Source organism: Coffea arabica, chromosome 8c (assembly GCF_036785885.1).
Source record: "Coffea arabica cultivar ET-39 chromosome 8c, Coffea Arabica ET-39 HiFi, whole genome shotgun sequence".
NCBI lineage: Eukaryota > Viridiplantae > Streptophyta > Magnoliopsida > Gentianales > Rubiaceae > Coffea > Coffea arabica.
In genome coordinates this window covers 34221097-34239686 of record NC_092325.1, presented here as the reverse complement: position 1 = coordinate 34239686, position 18590 = coordinate 34221097, and the positions used below count along the sequence as shown (strand labels likewise).

At 32.6% G+C, this 18590-nt stretch overlaps 2 protein-coding genes across 3 annotated transcripts; both read right to left on the bottom strand.

The window, feature by feature from the left end:
* Positions 1-4643: 4643 nt before the first annotated feature.
* On the bottom strand, positions 4644-8306 carry LOC113705249 (patatin-like protein 2). 2 transcript variants are annotated; one of them, XM_027227039.2, is made up of 7 exons: positions 8100-8304; positions 7630-7811; positions 7254-7467; positions 6930-7082; positions 5616-5918; positions 5176-5351; positions 4644-4933 (listed from the first exon to the last, which is right to left on the bottom strand). In XM_027227039.2, exons 1-7 carry the CDS (start codon positions 8235-8237, stop codon positions 4870-4872), a joined length of 1230 nt encoding a protein of 409 aa, XP_027082840.1. In that variant the 5' UTR covers positions 8238-8304; the 3' UTR covers positions 4644-4869. The 2 variants fall into 2 exon arrangements, with proteins under 2 accessions (XP_027082840.1, XP_027082841.1); XM_027227040.2 differs by lacking the exon at positions 5176-5351 and having other exon boundaries at positions 8100-8306.
* Positions 8307-13077: 4771 nt separating this feature from the next.
* Positions 13078-17603, bottom strand: LOC113705635 (patatin-like protein 2). Its single transcript, XM_027227554.2, has 7 exons — positions 17348-17603; positions 16835-17016; positions 16492-16678; positions 15568-15729; positions 14232-14534; positions 13656-13831; positions 13078-13415 (listed from the first exon to the last, which is right to left on the bottom strand). Exons 1-7 carry the CDS (start codon positions 17486-17488, stop codon positions 13352-13354), a joined length of 1215 nt encoding a protein of 404 aa, XP_027083355.1. The 5' UTR covers positions 17489-17603; the 3' UTR covers positions 13078-13351.
* Positions 17604-18590: the final 987 nt, after the last annotated feature.

Genomic DNA, 18590 nt, shown 5'->3' with positions numbered 1-18590 from the left:
TTTGATTTAATTTTTTCTTCAAAAAAATTATTTATTTTTTATTGTACTAATTATTTAACATTCAAAAAATTAAATGTATAATTTGATGATCCATAGTAAATTGACCCAATTTGATGTATTATAATAAAAGACTCAATTCATAATTATCAATAGACTAAAACAAAAATAATTACTTTATTGGTCCATACACAAATATATAACTTAGCCTAATTGATTAAAAAATTTAAAATTAATGATCCATCCTCTTGTTGACCCAAATACAAATATACAAATAATTACTTGAAGGCTTCGTGAAAATAAGAAATTGAGTGATATATTCTATTGTTCACAGATTAATTATATTTGTTTTCACTCTTCCTATATCAACTGTAACTATAGAACGTGCATTTTCAATTATGAATATAATCAAAAAAAGCTCCAAAACAAGATAAAAGATAATTTCTTGAATAATTGTTTAACAATGTACATAAAAAAAAAGGAAGTTGTTCAAAAATTTAGCACTAATTCAATTATAGATGAATTTAGTTTTATGAAAGAACGTAAAACTCAATTTACTTTTAAGAAAAGATGTTGAAATTTCAAGGTATGCTAACATAACTTTTATCTTTTATTAATTGAAAATAGTTATATTATATTGTATAGTTTTATTTTTGTTTTTGCACAAGTGACATATTGGAGCATCTTCTCATAATGTAAAATTTTGGTAGTTTGTGATGTTATAAGATATTTAATCAAAGGTTATTTCTTGTCCTAATTTTTGTTATGACTATACTGCATATTTATGAAATAGACATACCTTTATAATTAAAGTTAATATTTGATATTTTAAGATGTCATATATTTAAATAGATGAAAATTATTTCGAACATAACATATTAAGATAATTTTGTTCAGAAAAATTTTGGTCTCCCTCCTAAGGAAAAAATCTTGGCTCCTTTCTATAGTCTATAGAATGGACATTTTCAATTATGAAGATAATCAAAACAAAGTTTCAAACAAGATAAAAGGTCATTTCTTGAATGATTGCCTAACAATGTACATAAAAAAAAGGAAGTTGTTCGAAAATTTAGTTTTGATTCAATTATAAATGAATTTAGTTCTATGAAAGAACGTAAAACTCAATTTACTTTTAATAAAAGAGGATGAAATTTTAAGATATGTTAACATAACTTTTATCTTTTTTTAATTGAAAATAGTTATATTTATATTGCATAGTTATAATTTTGTTTTTGCACAAGTGATATATTGGAGAATCTTCTCATAATGTGCAACCCAGGTGGTTTGTGATGTTATAAGATATTTAATTAAATATTATTTCTTGTATTAATTTTAGTTATGAGTATGCTACATATTTATGAAATAGACATACCTTTATAATTAAAATTAATATTTGATATTTTAAGATGTCATATATTTAAATAAATAAAAATTATTTTGAACATAATATATTAAGATAATTTTGTTCGAAAAAATTTTGGACCCAAAAAAAAAAATATCCTGGCTCCGTCACCGACTTATCGGTTGATCTGCTTTTTCTGGTCCTGTTTACGAAATCGGTATGCTCTCTGCTTTTTTCGGTCTTGTTTACAAAATTGGCAAGGGTATGCCCTGTTGAGTCTCGTTCCAATTTTTTTTCCCACTTTTAACAGGCGAGGAGCTTAGATTTAAGAAACGGGAAGAGGGGCGAGAATTTAATTAAACCCAAGCTAGTGGTGTAAACTGTAAATTAATTTTTTTATTTAATGTAAATTAATGACAAGACTTGTGGAAAACGGACAAAATGGTGGAACTGTTACATTTATTAGACATCGGTGGGTGGGACACTCACTGCTGAGCATCTAATGACTATGCATTTTGTTTTACTGGCCTTCATTTTCGTTTGGTAAGTAATTGACAACCTTATCGCTCTCCTTAAAATTAGTGGCGGAAATGGCCAAATGACGAAAAAGTCACTCCATTGTTGGTTGCTCTGCCGTACCCGGCCCAGCAGTCAAAGAAACGTGGAATCATAGATTATGCAAACTAATACTAGTCCTCTCTCTCTCTCTCTCTCTCTCTCCGTAGCTCTTTCCAGAGTTATGGACCGTTGTTATCCACACATCAATTTAAAAGGGGATGAGCTACTTATTCATCCGGTGATATTTACTTTATCCCGAAGCCTCCTTTTTTATCCCTCTTCCTCCCTCTCGCATATAACGCTTGTGGTCTCTTCCAACTTTTCGCTCTTCTTGATACTTTTCAACTATATACTCCCTCCGTCCCATTGAAAGTATCATGCTTTCCTTTTTTATCTGTCCCAAAATTAATATCATTTACCACAATTGACAATAAAAACTTTTCTCCATTTCCATCTTATGCCCTTAAATATACCAGATTCTTTTAAGATTTTGATGGGTCTCAAAAAATTATAAGAATTGCACTTGATATGCGTGAGTTTCACAGCAAATGGAAACAATGGTCGTGCAAGGAACATTCCAAAAAAGCGGCTGAGACATTGTTGAAATATGGGTCCCACGGGTCTGTCATCACTCCATTGTCATTCTAATAATCAATAAGTTACGCTGCTCCATAGAAATCGGATAGGGGCATTGCTGGAAGTTACACCAAAATCGTTTGAAATCCAGACACTGTTGAAAATAAACACAACTCCTAAAGTGCGACAATTATTTCGGGACGGAGAGAGTATTTCTCAACCGCTTTATCTCCTTTCTCTTCCGTCTTTGCACTTCTCTCTCCTCTCCTCCTCTCACAATCACACCGCGTTCAGAGTTTTCAATTCTTCTATAACTTCTTCATGCAACTTGTTCCAATCAGGCAATTCCTACCTTTTTATCAAATAACATTTGCCTCAATTTCCTTTGAACCATAAATTGAGACTCACAATTGTGCATCGAACCAATCTCTGGATCCAACTTCAAATTAGGTAGTTCTATTTTATAACCAATGACCAATTAGAAGAAATTAAAAATTTTTCTAAAAAGAGAAAATTTTGCCATGACCAAATTAGGTATCAGTAGTTATGTGAGGTAGAGTTGTTTCGCCAGTGATTTGTGATTTATATGTTGAAACTTTTGTAAATGTGATTATAGAATCATATTCAAGGATTTGAACATATTTTCAATTGGATCATTCATCTTTCAAAATTCATTGCAGTCTACGAATTTGTGATTATTTTCAACGGATGACAGATGATCATAACCAGTCCTGGGCATGACGTTGTTCTTATTTAAGCTAGGAAAATCAAAGGAATTTTAGCACAAAAAAAAGTAAAACTTAGTCTAGATAATCGGTTGTTACAGCGGCGCCTGTAAGTTTAAAACTTGCACGTCCGTAGCGCTACCGTTGCTCTAGAAATAATTGATACCATCAAAAGAAAAGAAACCCATCGTTGTCTCCACTCTCCACCTGCACCATCTTCTTCCTACTCTTTTCCATTGCCACTCTCCTGCTTACTCTACCTTCTCCTCCCTCCTTTTTTTGTTTTTCACTCAAACCTCAATTGTTATATCACCGACAACTACTCCATCTTGATACCATCAGCCACCAATCCCCCTAAATTATCCTCTCTTCTCTCTTTTCAACCGTTTGCTATGAAACCGATGTGGACTTCCTTGAGATCTAAATTGAGATAGTCACGCATGGATCTGCAATTTTTCGAATCACATATTGGCTGCCAATGTTTCCTTTTTTCTTGTTAGACTTTCTTTGGAGATCACATCAATGGTTCAGGGGCCAAGATGAAGGATGATAGGGGCCAAAAAAAAAAAAAGACAAGGGATAAAGATGAGCTGGTAAAGCCGTCGGTGGGAAATTGGTGGTGTTGATTTGCCATGAAGTTCAGTTTCAATAGGTCCATATTCACCTTCACTCGGGTACTCGAATGACTCAGGCTGGTTATAACACAGTATTTGAAATTTTTCTAGAAGTATATCATTAGTGAACTGAACTTTTGTTATTTGAATTAGTAGCATTTTGTCGTCAGTGGTACCAGAAGCTACCGGCTTTTAGTATTACAGCGAGTTTAAAGTTAGAAATTATTTTTGTACTTCTGACAAAAAAGAATTAGTAGCATTTTGTTATGTGAAGTTTCGCCGGCAAAACTGCAACGCAGAAGAAAGAGAAATTCTTTGAATCGGGCATTTTGGTCTTTTAATCACATCCAACTAACAGAAGAGTTTAGGACTGTCACTGACAAGGGGGTAAAAATAATTTCATCAAACTACAGGGCTTGTTTTGTAATATGGGTAAGCCACAAGCGAGGTAAATATAATTAACCCTATATATATATATATATATTAAAAAATGGAATCGGTTACAAATTAGGGAGTGCAAAATTAAATTAATCCTAAAAAAGGATCAAATGACTCTATAATCAATCTGCATAACAAGAGGTGTGAGGACATTCTTTTGGTCTGATTAGATCTGTAAAGATTAGATTATAGAAATATTATGGCAAAAAACTAAAAAAAAAATAGATCTGTGATAAAGATGAGGTTAGTAGTCTGTGAAGTTTTTGGTCACTTAATCACATCCAAGTAACAGAGTTTAGGCACTGTCACTGAGAAGGGGGTAAAAATAATTTTATCAAACTACAGGGATTGTTTTGTAATATGGATAAACTACAAGCTAGCGATCGGTTTGCATAACGGCAATAACAAAGACAATAAAATTACATTTCTCACCAAATTTCTACATGGTATAATGTAATATTACATCTCAAAAGCCTTCTTTGACCCAGTTTTTATTACAAATTCTCAAGAAGTAACAACTTCCACGGTGTACTAGCTAAATTGGATACCTCATACATGTTCGGGATAATTAAGTACAGGAACAAAGTAATAAATTGACAATTACGAGTCTGGTTTTGTACTAATTTTCGGTTTGAGGTTTCAGCTGCCGGTCTTTCTTTTCATTTGACAGCTGCTTTGCAAACCTATAAAAGATGTGAAAAAAAGATTAAACAAATAAACAAACAAAAACCAATATGTTCTGCAATTACTATTCCAAGTTTTGACGAGCAAAGAATTTTATTTTCCACTTTAACGTCCTACCCGTCTATTGTTGGTACTTATTTTACTTAATACGAGAGGGTTTAAGCTAATTACCCATAATATTTAAGTCCAACTCTCTAAATATATGAAATGTTTGTTGAATATCTAAAGCATTATTTTCTACCTTTTCAAAGCCTCCTTGTTTGTACCGCCGCCCCCTACTTCCTCGTGTTGTCCTGTGAGCAAATTCACCCTTGAGACTGTTTTTTCGAGCAATTTTGAACCAATTTTCCCAAGGTCTTCCATGTTTTTTTTTGTCGCCACATCAACTGAGGCGGTTTGTTCTTTTAATGTGTCATCCTGCGGGCAATGCAATGGTTAAAGTTGAGCGAGTCCTTAATGGTAATATTCTGGTTAAAATTGTTGTAGGCCAAAAGTGCGATTTCTAATTTATCAACAACTTTTTAGCACAAAAACTTCCAATTTCAGTTTAAAAGATACGCAAAATTATGGATAAAATACGAAGACCATACGATTTCTTTGGGGCTAATGATCTCTTTGTTATGATTTTCTAGAGTGAAAAGGGAAATCAAATTGAATTTGACTGAAAGGATGTTTGATTACTTGAATACGAAGATAGTTGGCTTCAGAATCAACAGCTTTGAAAGTCACAGATATATGATAATCCACCATATCTTGACTTGCCTCGGCAAACATCTCTACTATTGGTGGCATAGACCCGTTAAGCACCCAACCCAAACGGTTCCATTTGTTCACCTTTTCAGCGCTGAATTTCTTTTCTTTCCTTGCTGATCCTGCGCCAATTGAGATCACCAGACAGCGGCCATGGTCCATTGGCTTCATTTTGGAGAAATCTGGACCATTATCCCCCCTTTGTTTGGTTGCATGTGTCATGGCTAGTAGGGTCTGTCCATTTAACAAAAAAAAAAAAAAAGAAAAAGAAAATGAGGCAGTTGCATCAAGTCCGTTTTGATCATAAACATTTGAGAGATTTATAAAATGCCACTCAGTTAACACTTGAAAAAAGGCAAAAGTCAGAAAAGGACAAGTGGAAAGCAAATTTTCCATTGCAAGAAAAAGGCCTTGGAAATGGCAAATTATCCTTTTTCCTTCTCCATTTTTTGAGTTTTGAGGGGTCGAGCAACTTGTATACCATCCGCGATGAACATCAAAGGGGCTATACTACACTTTACAGTTTATACCCTTGAATTTAAATCTAGAACGCTTTGCATCCCAAACTCCTCAATTAATACCTTACTAGTCCATCTATTGACTAATTACACCAAAACCAAGAAAATGAACATTGGTTTTGTGACATTCATTAAAAAAAAGAAAGTGGACTAAAGTAGGACGAGTTAAAGGGTTTAGGGTGGCAAAAGTTTCAAATTAAAGTTCGAAATGTAAAACGTCCCAAATTAAAATATCAAAAGCAAACTGATAATTGATATCATGCTTTTGGGATTAAACTAAAATCTTCCTTAGTAAAAAAAAATATTTCATGATCATCTATTTAGTTATCCCTTTTGAATATAATTTTGTTTATTGGTGCATTATATTCCACGCAATCAAGTGCACACCTCCTACCAAACCTCTCCCCTAGTGTGCTATAGGAAAATCTTGAATTTTCGTACCCAAACTTTTTCTTTTGTTTATACCTAACTTGCCTGATATTAGCTCCAAAAAAAAAAAAAAAAAAAACTTAGCCGATATTAAATGGAGAAATTTGTCATTTTTAGTAAGCCCTAGACACTAAACAATGTCATAGTTCTTTTCATAGTCATAGCCATCTTCATTTTTTTTTATAGCAAGAAAATAATTATCATAGTTCTACTTTGCTAGGGGTAACATATTTCCATCACAATAAGTTTAATAGACATTCCTTGTTTGACTATATATTTGATATCCATAACAACATACCGGATTATTTGCAGCTACACCACCATCAATGAGGTTGAACTCCTTAGGATTTCCTTCATTTACAAACTTATGAGCAGGAAAATAGGTTGGAGCTGCGGACGTGCTAATGCATATGTCAGACAACCGGGCATCCAGCAATGGGTATTTTGCGTCCTGCATTAATTCAACATTTAACAAATTCCGCTACTGAATGAGAGCAAAAAGGATGACTAAGAGGATTTGGATAATATATACATATATATATATATATATATATATATATATATATATATATATATATATATATATATATATATATAGTGAGAGAGAGAGAGAGAGAGAGACCTCAAACGTGGAAAAAATGATGGGCTGTAAACACTTGACATCAAATGTTGGAATAACAACATTGGTTAACGTTTTGCGTAACCGAGTTTCCCCTAACTTTTCCTTAAGAATTTTGTGTAGGTATTTTCCATCATACACGGGACCTGGGAAAAAATTCAGCACGAATTTGATCATCTTCTGTATGCCACAAAATTTGATCATCCGCCGAAAGCCACTGCAAACAAAGGTTCATCAATTTCATAATTATGAGTGCCATGAAAATGATTAATGTCTTCTAACAAAAAAAAAAAAAAAAAAAAGAGGTCAAAAAATTAAAGTCTTCTACAAAGTAATATAACATATATCATAAAGACTCTGATCGCTAGTCACTAACTACCTCCTTTGTGGGAATATTTTAGGGCCATGCTCCATATAAAATGGCTTGATATCTTTTGCAGCAAAAAGAGGACGATCTTTTTCATTAGGTGCAGTTAACATAGTTGCTATGAGACCTCCAGTACTGGTTCCCGCAATGACGTCAAAATAATCAGCAATTCTTGCTTCCTGACCATCCAACTCCTGAGAATTGCATCAAAATCATGAGCTATAAAATTCTGAAGCTTTTTTTCCATCTTCTTTTTCCCTGATTATGCACTCATTCTTTTGGTTCTTTGGGTTTATATGAACTCAAAGGAGTCGTAGAGGATAAGTGAGGAATTACTGTCGATCCTTTAAAAAAAAAAAACCCTGAGTAGCCGTATTTTGTCAAGCTTGTCCAGATTTTGTCAATCATAAGATGATGTTTTCTTGAATGCAAGTCTCAAAAGATAGAATTGAATGCTGCTAAATTTAACTATGTGATCATACCTGAAGTTCGGATTCAAGGAAATCAAGAATTGTAGCAGGAATGATCCCTCTGATACCACCGCCGTCAATACTAAGAATAGTTACTAGATTCTCATTGACTGGGGGCAGGTTTTGAAGAGAAGATTTTGCTCCTTCCATTTCTACTTAGCTAATATTGATGATTTGTTCTCAAATCTGCGCAAATATATTGGACCACGTTGAACCGCATAACGAGCGGTACTTATATAGAGGACGATTCCCCCTTTTTCTTTCTTCTTTTTCTTTTTATATTTCCCCGTAGATTTTCCAACTTAGACAACTAGGATGAAAGTTTATCCAACTCATAATATTATGAAGTTATTGAAGGATGGTTACTTTATGTTACACACATGTGGGCTAGTTCATTCTGTCTGATTTCACTTTTTGAACAGGAAATTATTATTGGTGTGGGATGTATTTTTTGGGAAGTTTTTGGAGAAAAATTACTCTAGCACTTTTTTAGGATCTAATGTATGTGAGGCAAAAAGTTAACTGAAAATTAAACAAAAGAAATATTGAAAAACATAACATTTTTTTTTTCCAAAAAATCACAATTCAATTGCGTATTCGCATGTATATGTCTCTTAATTGCCCAATGGATATAACCCCAACACACATGCATGACAGATTAAATCATTAAAACTTCTATTTTTGTCCTTCACTCGTATGAAATTCTGCTGCAATAATCTCTTAGAACACATCTATATGGAGATTTTCTTTTGACAATCAAATTGTATATCATAGAAAACTATAACTTATTTTTATAAAATTGGAGATAAGTATTTGGATAGAGTTTTATTTGTAAAAACTTTTTGATTGCATCACAAATACGTTTTTCAACCACTTTTTTTTTTTTTCATTTCAGATACATCAAAGTACAAAAGGTGCTATGGTGTTTTTCTTAACTACACAAGTAGCTACAAACAATAATTATTAATTTGAAATAAAACTAGTTGCATGCAATAAAAAAATTAATATTCTATGAGAGATGCACCCGAGTCTTTAGCTTCCTAGTTGTCTGGCTTCAACTTGGGGAATTCCTTGGCTTTTATGGTCGATTAACAGTAGACAATAATGTGTTGGGCTAATAATTAATTCTTCCCACTACTCACATTCCTATAAAGTATCAAAACGTTTTTCACGTTATGCTGGGTTGTGCCTCAGAAGATTGTTTTTCCTCTTTCTCCCTCTAAAAAATGGTTGGTGTGATGCAGAAGTCAGTGGAGGTCGCCTTCTCTAGCTTAGGAATCTGTACGATGATGAAGAATCAAATTCGAAAGGCAGAGGAATTTTATTGATGAATGGGAGAAATGAGGCAGACAAGGAATAATAACTCAGGAATAATAAGTGTTAAAAGTCTGGATTACAATCTGGATTCCCTTATTCACCTTCGGGCTTCCCTTTTAAGTTACTCAGACAGGTTATTCTTGCTGCTGCCAGCAATTATTAACTACTTATTGGCAAATAGGAAATATTACCCATTTGGATTAACTGTTTCTGGGAGCGTTTTTGAAAAATTTTACTGTAACAATTTATATAAAAATTTTTTACTATAAAAATTTTTTGAAATATTTGATATATTGTATAGATGAAATGTTTTTTGAATTATTGTGTATTACTATAACATTGTATTTGAAAAAAAAGACCGATCCAAATGGATCCTTGCCAGAAAGGTGAAATGCATCATGGTAAGTGACTAGGTTTGTTGGCAAAAGATAAAACTGTTCTAATTCAACTCCTTGTTCTTTTGTTGTGATTTCGATTGTCGCAATCTCTTTTCTTTGGACAGCAATTTTGCAACCCTATATAACATTCATTACCAAAAAAATAAATAAATAAAAAATCATACTAATAATAATTAATGAAATCAATAAATATTAGGGAATAAATAATCAAGCAATTTTTCCCAACCAATTTGGACTAATTACACTCGAAATTCGAGCCAAAAACTGGATACTTGGACAAAGATTATTGTCAAGTGATTGGTACCGTTTTAGGGCATCTGCGTTAGTGCCACCATTGTCGATGGGCTCAGATAATCCTGTCATCGGATTCACTCTTGAAACCATCTTGTTCAATAAGCTTTCGCCAATTTTCACTAATTTTTCCATCCTGGGTCATCTTTTGTTTCTTTCATCAGCTGAGGAGCGAGTCCCGGTTAATTGACCATCCTGCAGGCAACAACATGCACAAAAGACGTATATTTTGGACTAATTCTACCATGTAATTCGATTATGATTTTCGGACATAAATCCGACAAATTTTCCAGTGTAATTGTCATTTTATAATTCAAGAAGATGAATGGGGGAGAAATTCCAACACAAAATGTTTCCTTCATGAAAAATCCAATGAACCGATCGATGTGAATCCGATCGGTCAAATCATATTCGGATCGGATCACATATGAATTAGGAAGTTGGGCGTATTGGATTTGAATTTAATTTTCTATAATTTGTGGATATTTGATCTGACTCGCATAGTACTTTTTATATATTTTTTTAGAAATTTATCCGTTAAAACATCCAATGCCCAGGTTCACAATGTCAGCGCTGCATCTATGTTCATTCTTTGGTAAGCCTGTTCCCCAGTGAGGTCAATAGATAGCGTCCATAATCCATTGGCTAGCTTCGGGAGGAATCTGGATTTTTTCTGCACAGTTGTCTGTTTACTTCGGTAATAGCTACTAAGACCTTGTCAGTAATTATACAAAAAAAAAAACATGGTTAGTTTGATAACTCAAATATAATGAACTTTATTGCTAGCTAGCTAGCTAACTATTTTGGGGTGTTCAAAAAAGAAGGTATGTACATATATAATATGTTGCCTTTTGAGTTATATATATATATATATGTGTGTGTGTGTGTGTATATATGTATATGTATGTACATATATATATATATATATATAAACTTTTAGCAGTATTTATCTCCTTTTTATACTTCATATATTATTGCATTAAATTATAATTTTCTTATTAGAGTCAATCTTTTTAATCTGCACAAAAATCTGAACATGTGGCAATCACTAGCTACTCAATTAACCTGGGGAACTATTTGCTGACATACATACATTCATACGTATGTACGCACATATATATATATATATATATATATATATATATATATATATATATATATATATATATATATATATATGTGTGTGTGTGCATGCAGCTAATTTAATTAACCATTTTCTCTCTTTTAGGTGGCATGTCTAATTAAAAAGAATTGATGGGTTATTTGAATACTTGATTTTTACCCACATTTGTATCCAACTCTTCTCCAACCAATTCTTCTCATAGTTTCGCTGTCCTTTAACAACTTAATCCTTTTTGATAAATTTGAATTATATTTTATGATGGTTTTCCTCTCTATTTTAACAAACTTTATTTTTATTTATAAATTCACTTAATTTATTTTATTTGTAGGTGTTAAACTTATTTGGTGTTATTTTAATTTTTGCTTCATAAAAGTTGCTAGAAACTTAATATTCATTCATGGAGAAAATAAATTTTTGCGTCTTTGATATTTAATAATTGAATCAAAAATTAATATGGTGCCTGAACACTAAAATATTCATGAATATGTAAGAATATTATTTTTTTTAAAGTATACATACTTGCATAAATTCACAACTAATACTAATATAAAAAAGAAACTTGTAAAGTATCTCGTGCTAATGCACGAGATAAATACTTGTAAGACATGAAATAGTGACTCCTATTTCCAAATTAGGCTTGAGGTAAAGATTTTTTCCTTAAATTAGATATGAACTAACTGTAATCAGCACTAGGGATTTCTTTTGACCTGGTTAGAACAATGTTACCCTTACAATTGGGATCATAAATAGAAGTTTATAACGTTAACGCAAAGCCACAGAGGCTTTATATGTGGTATTAATAGATAATATTAGTGTCAGGACTACTTGGATGCAGTCGTTTGGTTGTAAAAGTGAAACAATGATGAAATGATGTAGTTTTGTTAAGCGAATTAGTCAGGAACAGTTAATGCTGATATGTTATAAAACAAAGAATTTAATTGGTCGTAAAGACATTGGCATGAAATTTTAATTTATACTCAAACTTCTCCTATTGCAAGTGCACAGATCCTATACAAGTATAGGGAATATTTGAATGTCGATCCTACAGGAAAAGATGATCAACTACGTACTAACGTTATTCAGAGTCTTTTATTACTAATACTAATAACAAGAAAAGAACATTACACTAAGAAACGTAGATTAATCAAAGAAACTATCATGATAAGATCGGTTTTCTCTCCAACTTTGCAAGATAAAGGACCTGATTATTGCGTTTTGTCACTTTGGCTAAGTATGGCATAATTTCTTAATGTATGTAAAATTTTTTTTTTTTTATAATGAATCAACTATATGTAAACTAATCTGTACCTAATTTCATGGTTATGAAATTAGTTATATGCTCATTAGTTTCTGTGAAATTACATGATAAAAAATTACAATAGTGATTTTCAAACTTAGTGAGTAAACTCCCTAAATTTAATATTTCTTTAAACTAGTATTAAACACCACTTTCATTGATGATCTAACACCTTTGGATAATCTCAACTAATAACCAGTTAATTATGATTTTACAAACGAAAGTGCTAAATACTGGTTCAAAGAATAAACACAACCACCGGGTTCATTTCATCTAACAAAGAAGAAATTAAACCTATCTAGGCATGAACTCTCAATCTTTGCGTCTCAAATTTTCTTCTAAATCTAACTATAAGTACAAGAATGGATAAAAACTACGCTAACATATTCTACTCGTAAACAAACTACTAGGAGCTTGTAGTTGTAGGTTTAGAGCTCCTCAGTTTTTTCATAACGTATAATTACAATAACTAACAACAATAAAGGTGCATCACCTAGGAATTCCTTTCACCAAATTTTTAAATGGTATAATGTAATATTACGTTGAACATTGAAGTCAATATCGTCATTAGGAATGTAAGGTCGACCAATTCTATTTTGTATAAAGTTTCAAGAAATAACAACGTCCACCATATGCTGGATAAAATGCACAGCTTATGCTCAGATAATTAAGTACAAGAAAGAAGTAACAAATTGGTGGCTACAAGACCATTGAAGTTGGTTCGGTGGCTAAGGAAGGTTTTTAAAGTTCTCTTCGATATCAGAACGGGTGGGGCGAAAAGAGTGCAAGGAAGGAAGGTAAGAAAAAGAAAATTGACAATTACGAGTTTGCCCCTGTATTAATTTGTGGTTTGAGATTTTGACCTTCGGAGTCTCCTTTCATCCGAGAGCAATTTTGCGAACCTATTAAAAATGTGAAGAAACGTTAAACAAATAAATGAAGAAGATGAAAGTTTTGACTTATTATTTCCAAACAATATCATTTTTCCACTTTGAAGTCCTAGCCATCTATTATTAAGTACTAATTTTTATTTATTAACAAGATGGTTTAAGCTAATTTCCCTTTATATCTAATTAACCAAAGAAAATCAAAATCCAATTCTCTAAACAAATGAAACGTTTGTTTAAAGTATTATTATCTACCTTTTCAAAGCCTCCTCGTTAGTACCACCATTCTCCACTTGCTCAACTGCTCCTGTGAGCAAATTCACTCTTGAAACTGGTTTTTTTAGCAAATTTGAACCAATTTCCCCAAGCTTTTCCATGTTTTCTTTTGTCGCCACATCAACTGAGGCGCTTTGTCCCGTTAATGTGTCATCCTGCAAGCAATATTTAAAGGTTATTGAATCCTTAGTGCTAATCTCCTGGTCAAAATTTTTCTCAGCCAAAAGTGCGATTTCTACTTTTTCAAAAAGTTTTAGCACAAACCCTTCCAAATATATACTCTTTATTAATTGTACTCCTACTATTTGTTTTATCATAGGGTCTAATAAATGAAAACCATATGATAAAAATAATAGTGGGAGTACGATTAACAAAAAAGGGAGTGCAATTAACGTTTTCCTTCTTTTAAACACAAAATTACAGATAAGATATGACTGTACAATTTTTTTTTGTAACTTGAAGAATAATTTCTTGTTATGATATTCGTGAGTGAAAAAGGAAATCAAATTGAGACTAGGATAAAATGATTTTGACTGAAAAGAAAAGTTTGATTACTTGAATACGAAGATAGTTGGCTTCAGAATGAAGAGCTTGGAAAATCACAGATATTTGATAATCCACCATATCTCCACTTGCTTGGGCAAACATCTCTACTAATGGTGGCACAGTCCCGTTAAGCACCCAACCCAAAGGGTTCCATTTGTTCACCATTTCAGCACTGAATTTCTTTTCTATCTTTGCTGATCCTGTGCCAATTGAGATCACTAGAAAGCGAGCATAATCCGTTGGCTTCATTTGGGAGAAATCTGGATCATTTTTAATCATTTGTTTGGTTACCTGGCTCATGGCCAGTATGGTCTGTCCATTTAACAGAAAAATGAAAATGAAGAAGTTGCATCATAAACTTGGAGATTTATAAAATGCTACTCTGTTAACAATTGGAAAAAAGAAAAACTTCTCAAAAAAAAAAAAGAAAAGGAAAAATGAAAAGCAAATTTTCCATTGCAAGAAAAAGGCCTCGGAAAAGGCAAATTATCCTTTTCCTTCTCTTTTTTAGTTTGAGGAGTGGGGCAATTTGGATATCATCAACGACCATTAAAGGGGCAATATTACATTTTACAGTTTATACCCTTAAATTTTATGTTGGTTCTACTCTATGACTTGAACTTAAATCTGCAATACTTTGCACCCTAAATTCTTCAATTAGTAGTATGCCAGTCCATCTATTGACTAATTACGCAAAACTAAGGAAATTAACATTGGTTTTGTAACATTCATTAAAAAAAAAGGAGTAATTAAAGTAGAACAAGTTGAATAATTAAGGGTGGCAAAAGTTTCAAATTAAAGTTTGAGATGTAGAATATCACAAATTAAAGTATCAAAAGCAAAGTGATAATTGATATCATGCTTTCGGGATTAAACTAAAATCTTCCTTTAGTTAGAAAAAGAAAAGAAAAGTTGCATGATTAACTTTTTAGTTATCCCTTTTGAATAAAATTTTGTTTATTGGTGCATTATATTCCTTGCAATCAAGTGCACACCTCCTACCAACTGTTTCTTTCGTCCGGTCCTATCCTCCTAATACATTTTGGTGTGCTATAGGACGCTCTTGAACTTTTCATACCTAACCATATTCTTTTGTCCCTACCTATCATACCCAATATTAAATGGACAAATTTGTCATTTTCAGTCAGCCATAGAAACTAGTGTGATAAGTGCTTACTTTTTTTTAAAAAAAATGTCATAATTCTTTTCATAGGCAGAGCCATCTTCATTTCTTTATAGCAAGAAAATAATTATGATAGTTCTACTTTGGAAGGGGTAACATGTTTCCATCACAATAGTAAAATTTCTTCTTTGTACTATATATGTGATAGTCACAGCAATATACCGGATTATTTGCAGCTACACCACCATCAGTGAGGTTGAAATCCCAGACATTTCCTTTGTCATCCTGATTTGTGAAGTAATGAACAGGAAAATAGGTTGGAGCTGCAGATGTGCCAATGCATATGTCAGATAACAGAGCATCCAGCAATGGGGAAGCTTTCACCTGTATTAATTGGACATTTGAGAAATTTCACTACAAGATAAGAACTAAAAGGATGAAAAGGCAATTTGGGTATGTTTTCGGCCTTTTGTGCAAATTGTAAACATGTATGTTACTTGTAGTATTAGGTCAGTCTGGGTTAAAAAATTCTTCTGTTCTAAAAACAACGTAGTCCTCACATTTTGGTACTCATGCCAATTTGATCCACAGTATTTCAGTTGCAAGCCTTCAGCTTCTACATTTGTGAAATAACGCATCTTGTGGACATTGGAGATTTAATTAGGACAAACGAGAAATATGAGAAACCAAACATATGCAGTCGTGACGGAATTTTGAAAATTGTGAGGGATTATCTAGGGAATTGAATTTTTGAGGTAAACAAATTTTAACTCAAAACAAGTTCGAGTCAAGAAAATGATGGTCTAAACCAACGTTTACACTTCTCAAAAACCAATATTAGATGTAAAAAAAATAGGAAGAAGAAAAAGATATTACTTAGTTTGACCTTTCATCTGCTATTTAAATTTACATTTGCAAATCATGTTCGGTTAGAAAAAATTTTTTAAAAAAAGAGTAGAAATAAGTTATCGTGAAGATCAAACTGGTAATCCCATCTAAAATAATTCACATTATTTCCAAGATTATCATCATTGTCAATCCTAGCATGATCTTTTGTTGCAATTTCCACAATTATGAAACTCACACCACCTATTAAGTAATTGAAATGTGTGTGTGTGTGTGTGAGAGAAAGAGAGACAGAGAGACCTCATATGTGGAAAATATGGTTGGCTGTAAATACTTGACATCAAATGTTGGAATAACAACATTGGTCAACGTTTGGCGTAACCGAGTTTGCCCTAACTTTTCCTTGAGAATTTTGTGAAGGTATTTCCCATCATACAAGGGACCTGGGATAAAATTCTGCACGGGTTTGATCAACCCCAGTATGCCACTGCAAACAAAGGATCATCAATTTCATCATTGTATATACTACAAATTTGTCAACAATTTAATGTCTACTACCAAATAAACTGTCAAGAACTTAACATCTTCTACAAATAATGTAACGTATGTATCATGAAGACTCTGATCACTAGTCACTAACTACCTCTTTTGTGGGAATATTTTGGGGCCATTCCCCAAATAAAATGGCTTGATTTCTTTTGCAGCATAAAGAGGACGATTCTTTTCATTTGGTGCAGTTAACATAGCTGTTATGAGGCCTCCAGTACTGGTTCCCGCAATAACATCAAAATAATCAGCAATTCTTGCATCTTCACCATCCAGCTCCTGAGAATTTGCATCGCCATGAGTAAAAACAGCACTAGTAGAAACTGCTAATCATTTAGCCATTCTTTTAGTTTATCTCACCCCAGAGAAGCCTTACTTGTCAAAATTGCCTAGACTTTGTCAATCTCAGGACTGACTTTTACAACTTATATGAGTACTTGTATAGGAGTTTATCTTGACCAGCAATTTTGAAAACTAAAATCTACCGCAACAGTATATATAACAGTTGTAAATCTACTGCAAAATATGGTTTCCCCCCTTCTATTTTCTTGAACTTAAGCCCCTAATGGTAGAAATTAAATGCTGCTAAAGTTGAACTATATGATCATACCTGAAGTTGGGATTCAAGGAAATCAAGAATAGCAGCAGGAATGATGCCTCTGATGCCACCTCCATCAATGCTAAGAATAGTTATTAGATTTCCATTGGTTGGGGGCAGGATTTGAACAGGAGAAGAGTTTGCTCCCTCCATGTGGACTTGGCAATACTGATAATTAGCTAACCAAAATATGCTACTTGTGATATAATCAAATGTTGTGATATTTTATGCCACACATGTGAACTTTTTAAAAAGGAAAGTTTTATTAGTTTGGGATGTAGACCTCACCACTATAGTATTTAATTGGATGAAATTTTGATAGGCGTTCAAACCACCATTTTTTGAAGAAAATTTAGCCTGTCAACATTGGTTGCTGCCTGTCATGAATAAGGCCACGTTATACCAATTGCTAGAAATAGATGATAGCCAATAGCAAAACGAGGACAACGTACTCAGCGGGCAATCGTCAACAGAGTACAGATAAGATTTAAGAGTCAAGACTCTGTTGCAATTAATGATGGTAGTTGAATAGTATGTCAGTTTAAATGCTCATATTCATTTATTTTCAGGATCATAATACTGAGCATTGGACTAAAGATGTAGGAACCCTGTGTTTGAATAGACAATTATTTTTGAAAAATTTTAAAATATTAGAGTAACGTCATTTGTGATATGATAAATGTGAAATAAAAAATAATTAAAAGATACAAATGTAATTAGAATAGATGTTTGTACTAAAGTAATTACTATGCAACTTTAGTTGTTTAGGGGAGAGAGAAGGGAATTTTACAAAATTTAGGGAGGGCGACGGTTGGTCGGTGGTTGGAAAAATTGGTTCATATAAAAACTTTAAGCCTATAAAATAATTATAATAAACTAGAGGAGGATAATTGCATATTTTCAAGCATGTGTGGCTTAATTCACCAAGGGAAATTATCCTAACAGACTTGCAAGAGACATTAAATCATTAAATCTTTTAAATTTGTCCTTCTATATATGAAATAATGCTTCAATAATCTCTTAGAACATTATCTATATGGATATTTCTTCTGACAATGAATTGTCTATCGTAGTGAACTATCTCAAGTTTTTGGAAAACTGGGGAGAACACAAATGAAGGAATCCTTAACTAACGCTATAGCTACAACCCAAATTGTTAACTTGAGAGAAACATGTAATGAAAAATATTCTTTGAAAGATAAATTCGAGTATGTAAATTCCAAATTGTCTGGCTTCGCCATTGGAGTTCTTTTGA

Bases quoted from the DNA above. Each gene is read 5' to 3' on its own strand.
- LOC113705249 (XM_027227039.2), bottom strand. From the start codon at position 8,237: ATGGAAGGAGCAAAATCTTCTCTTCAAAACCTGCCCCCAGTCAATGAG. The intron at 5,352-5,615 runs GTAATCAAACAT...CATTGCCCGCAG, and splicing joins CCAACTATCTTCGTATTCAA to GATGACACATTAAAAGAACA. The intron at 4,934-5,175 runs GTAGAAAATAAT...CATCTTTTATAG, and splicing joins AACAAGGAGGCTTTGAAAAG to GTTTGCAAAGCAGCTGTCAA.
- LOC113705635 (XM_027227554.2), bottom strand. From the start codon at position 17,488: ATGGAGGGAGCAAACTCTTCTCCTGTTCAAATCCTGCCCCCAACCAAT. The intron at 15,730-16,491 runs GTCTCTCTGTCT...CAATTAATACAG, and splicing joins CCATATTTTCCACATATGAG to GTGAAAGCTTCCCCATTGCT. The intron at 13,416-13,655 runs GTAGATAATAAT...CATTTTTAATAG, and splicing joins AACGAGGAGGCTTTGAAAAG to GTTCGCAAAATTGCTCTCGG.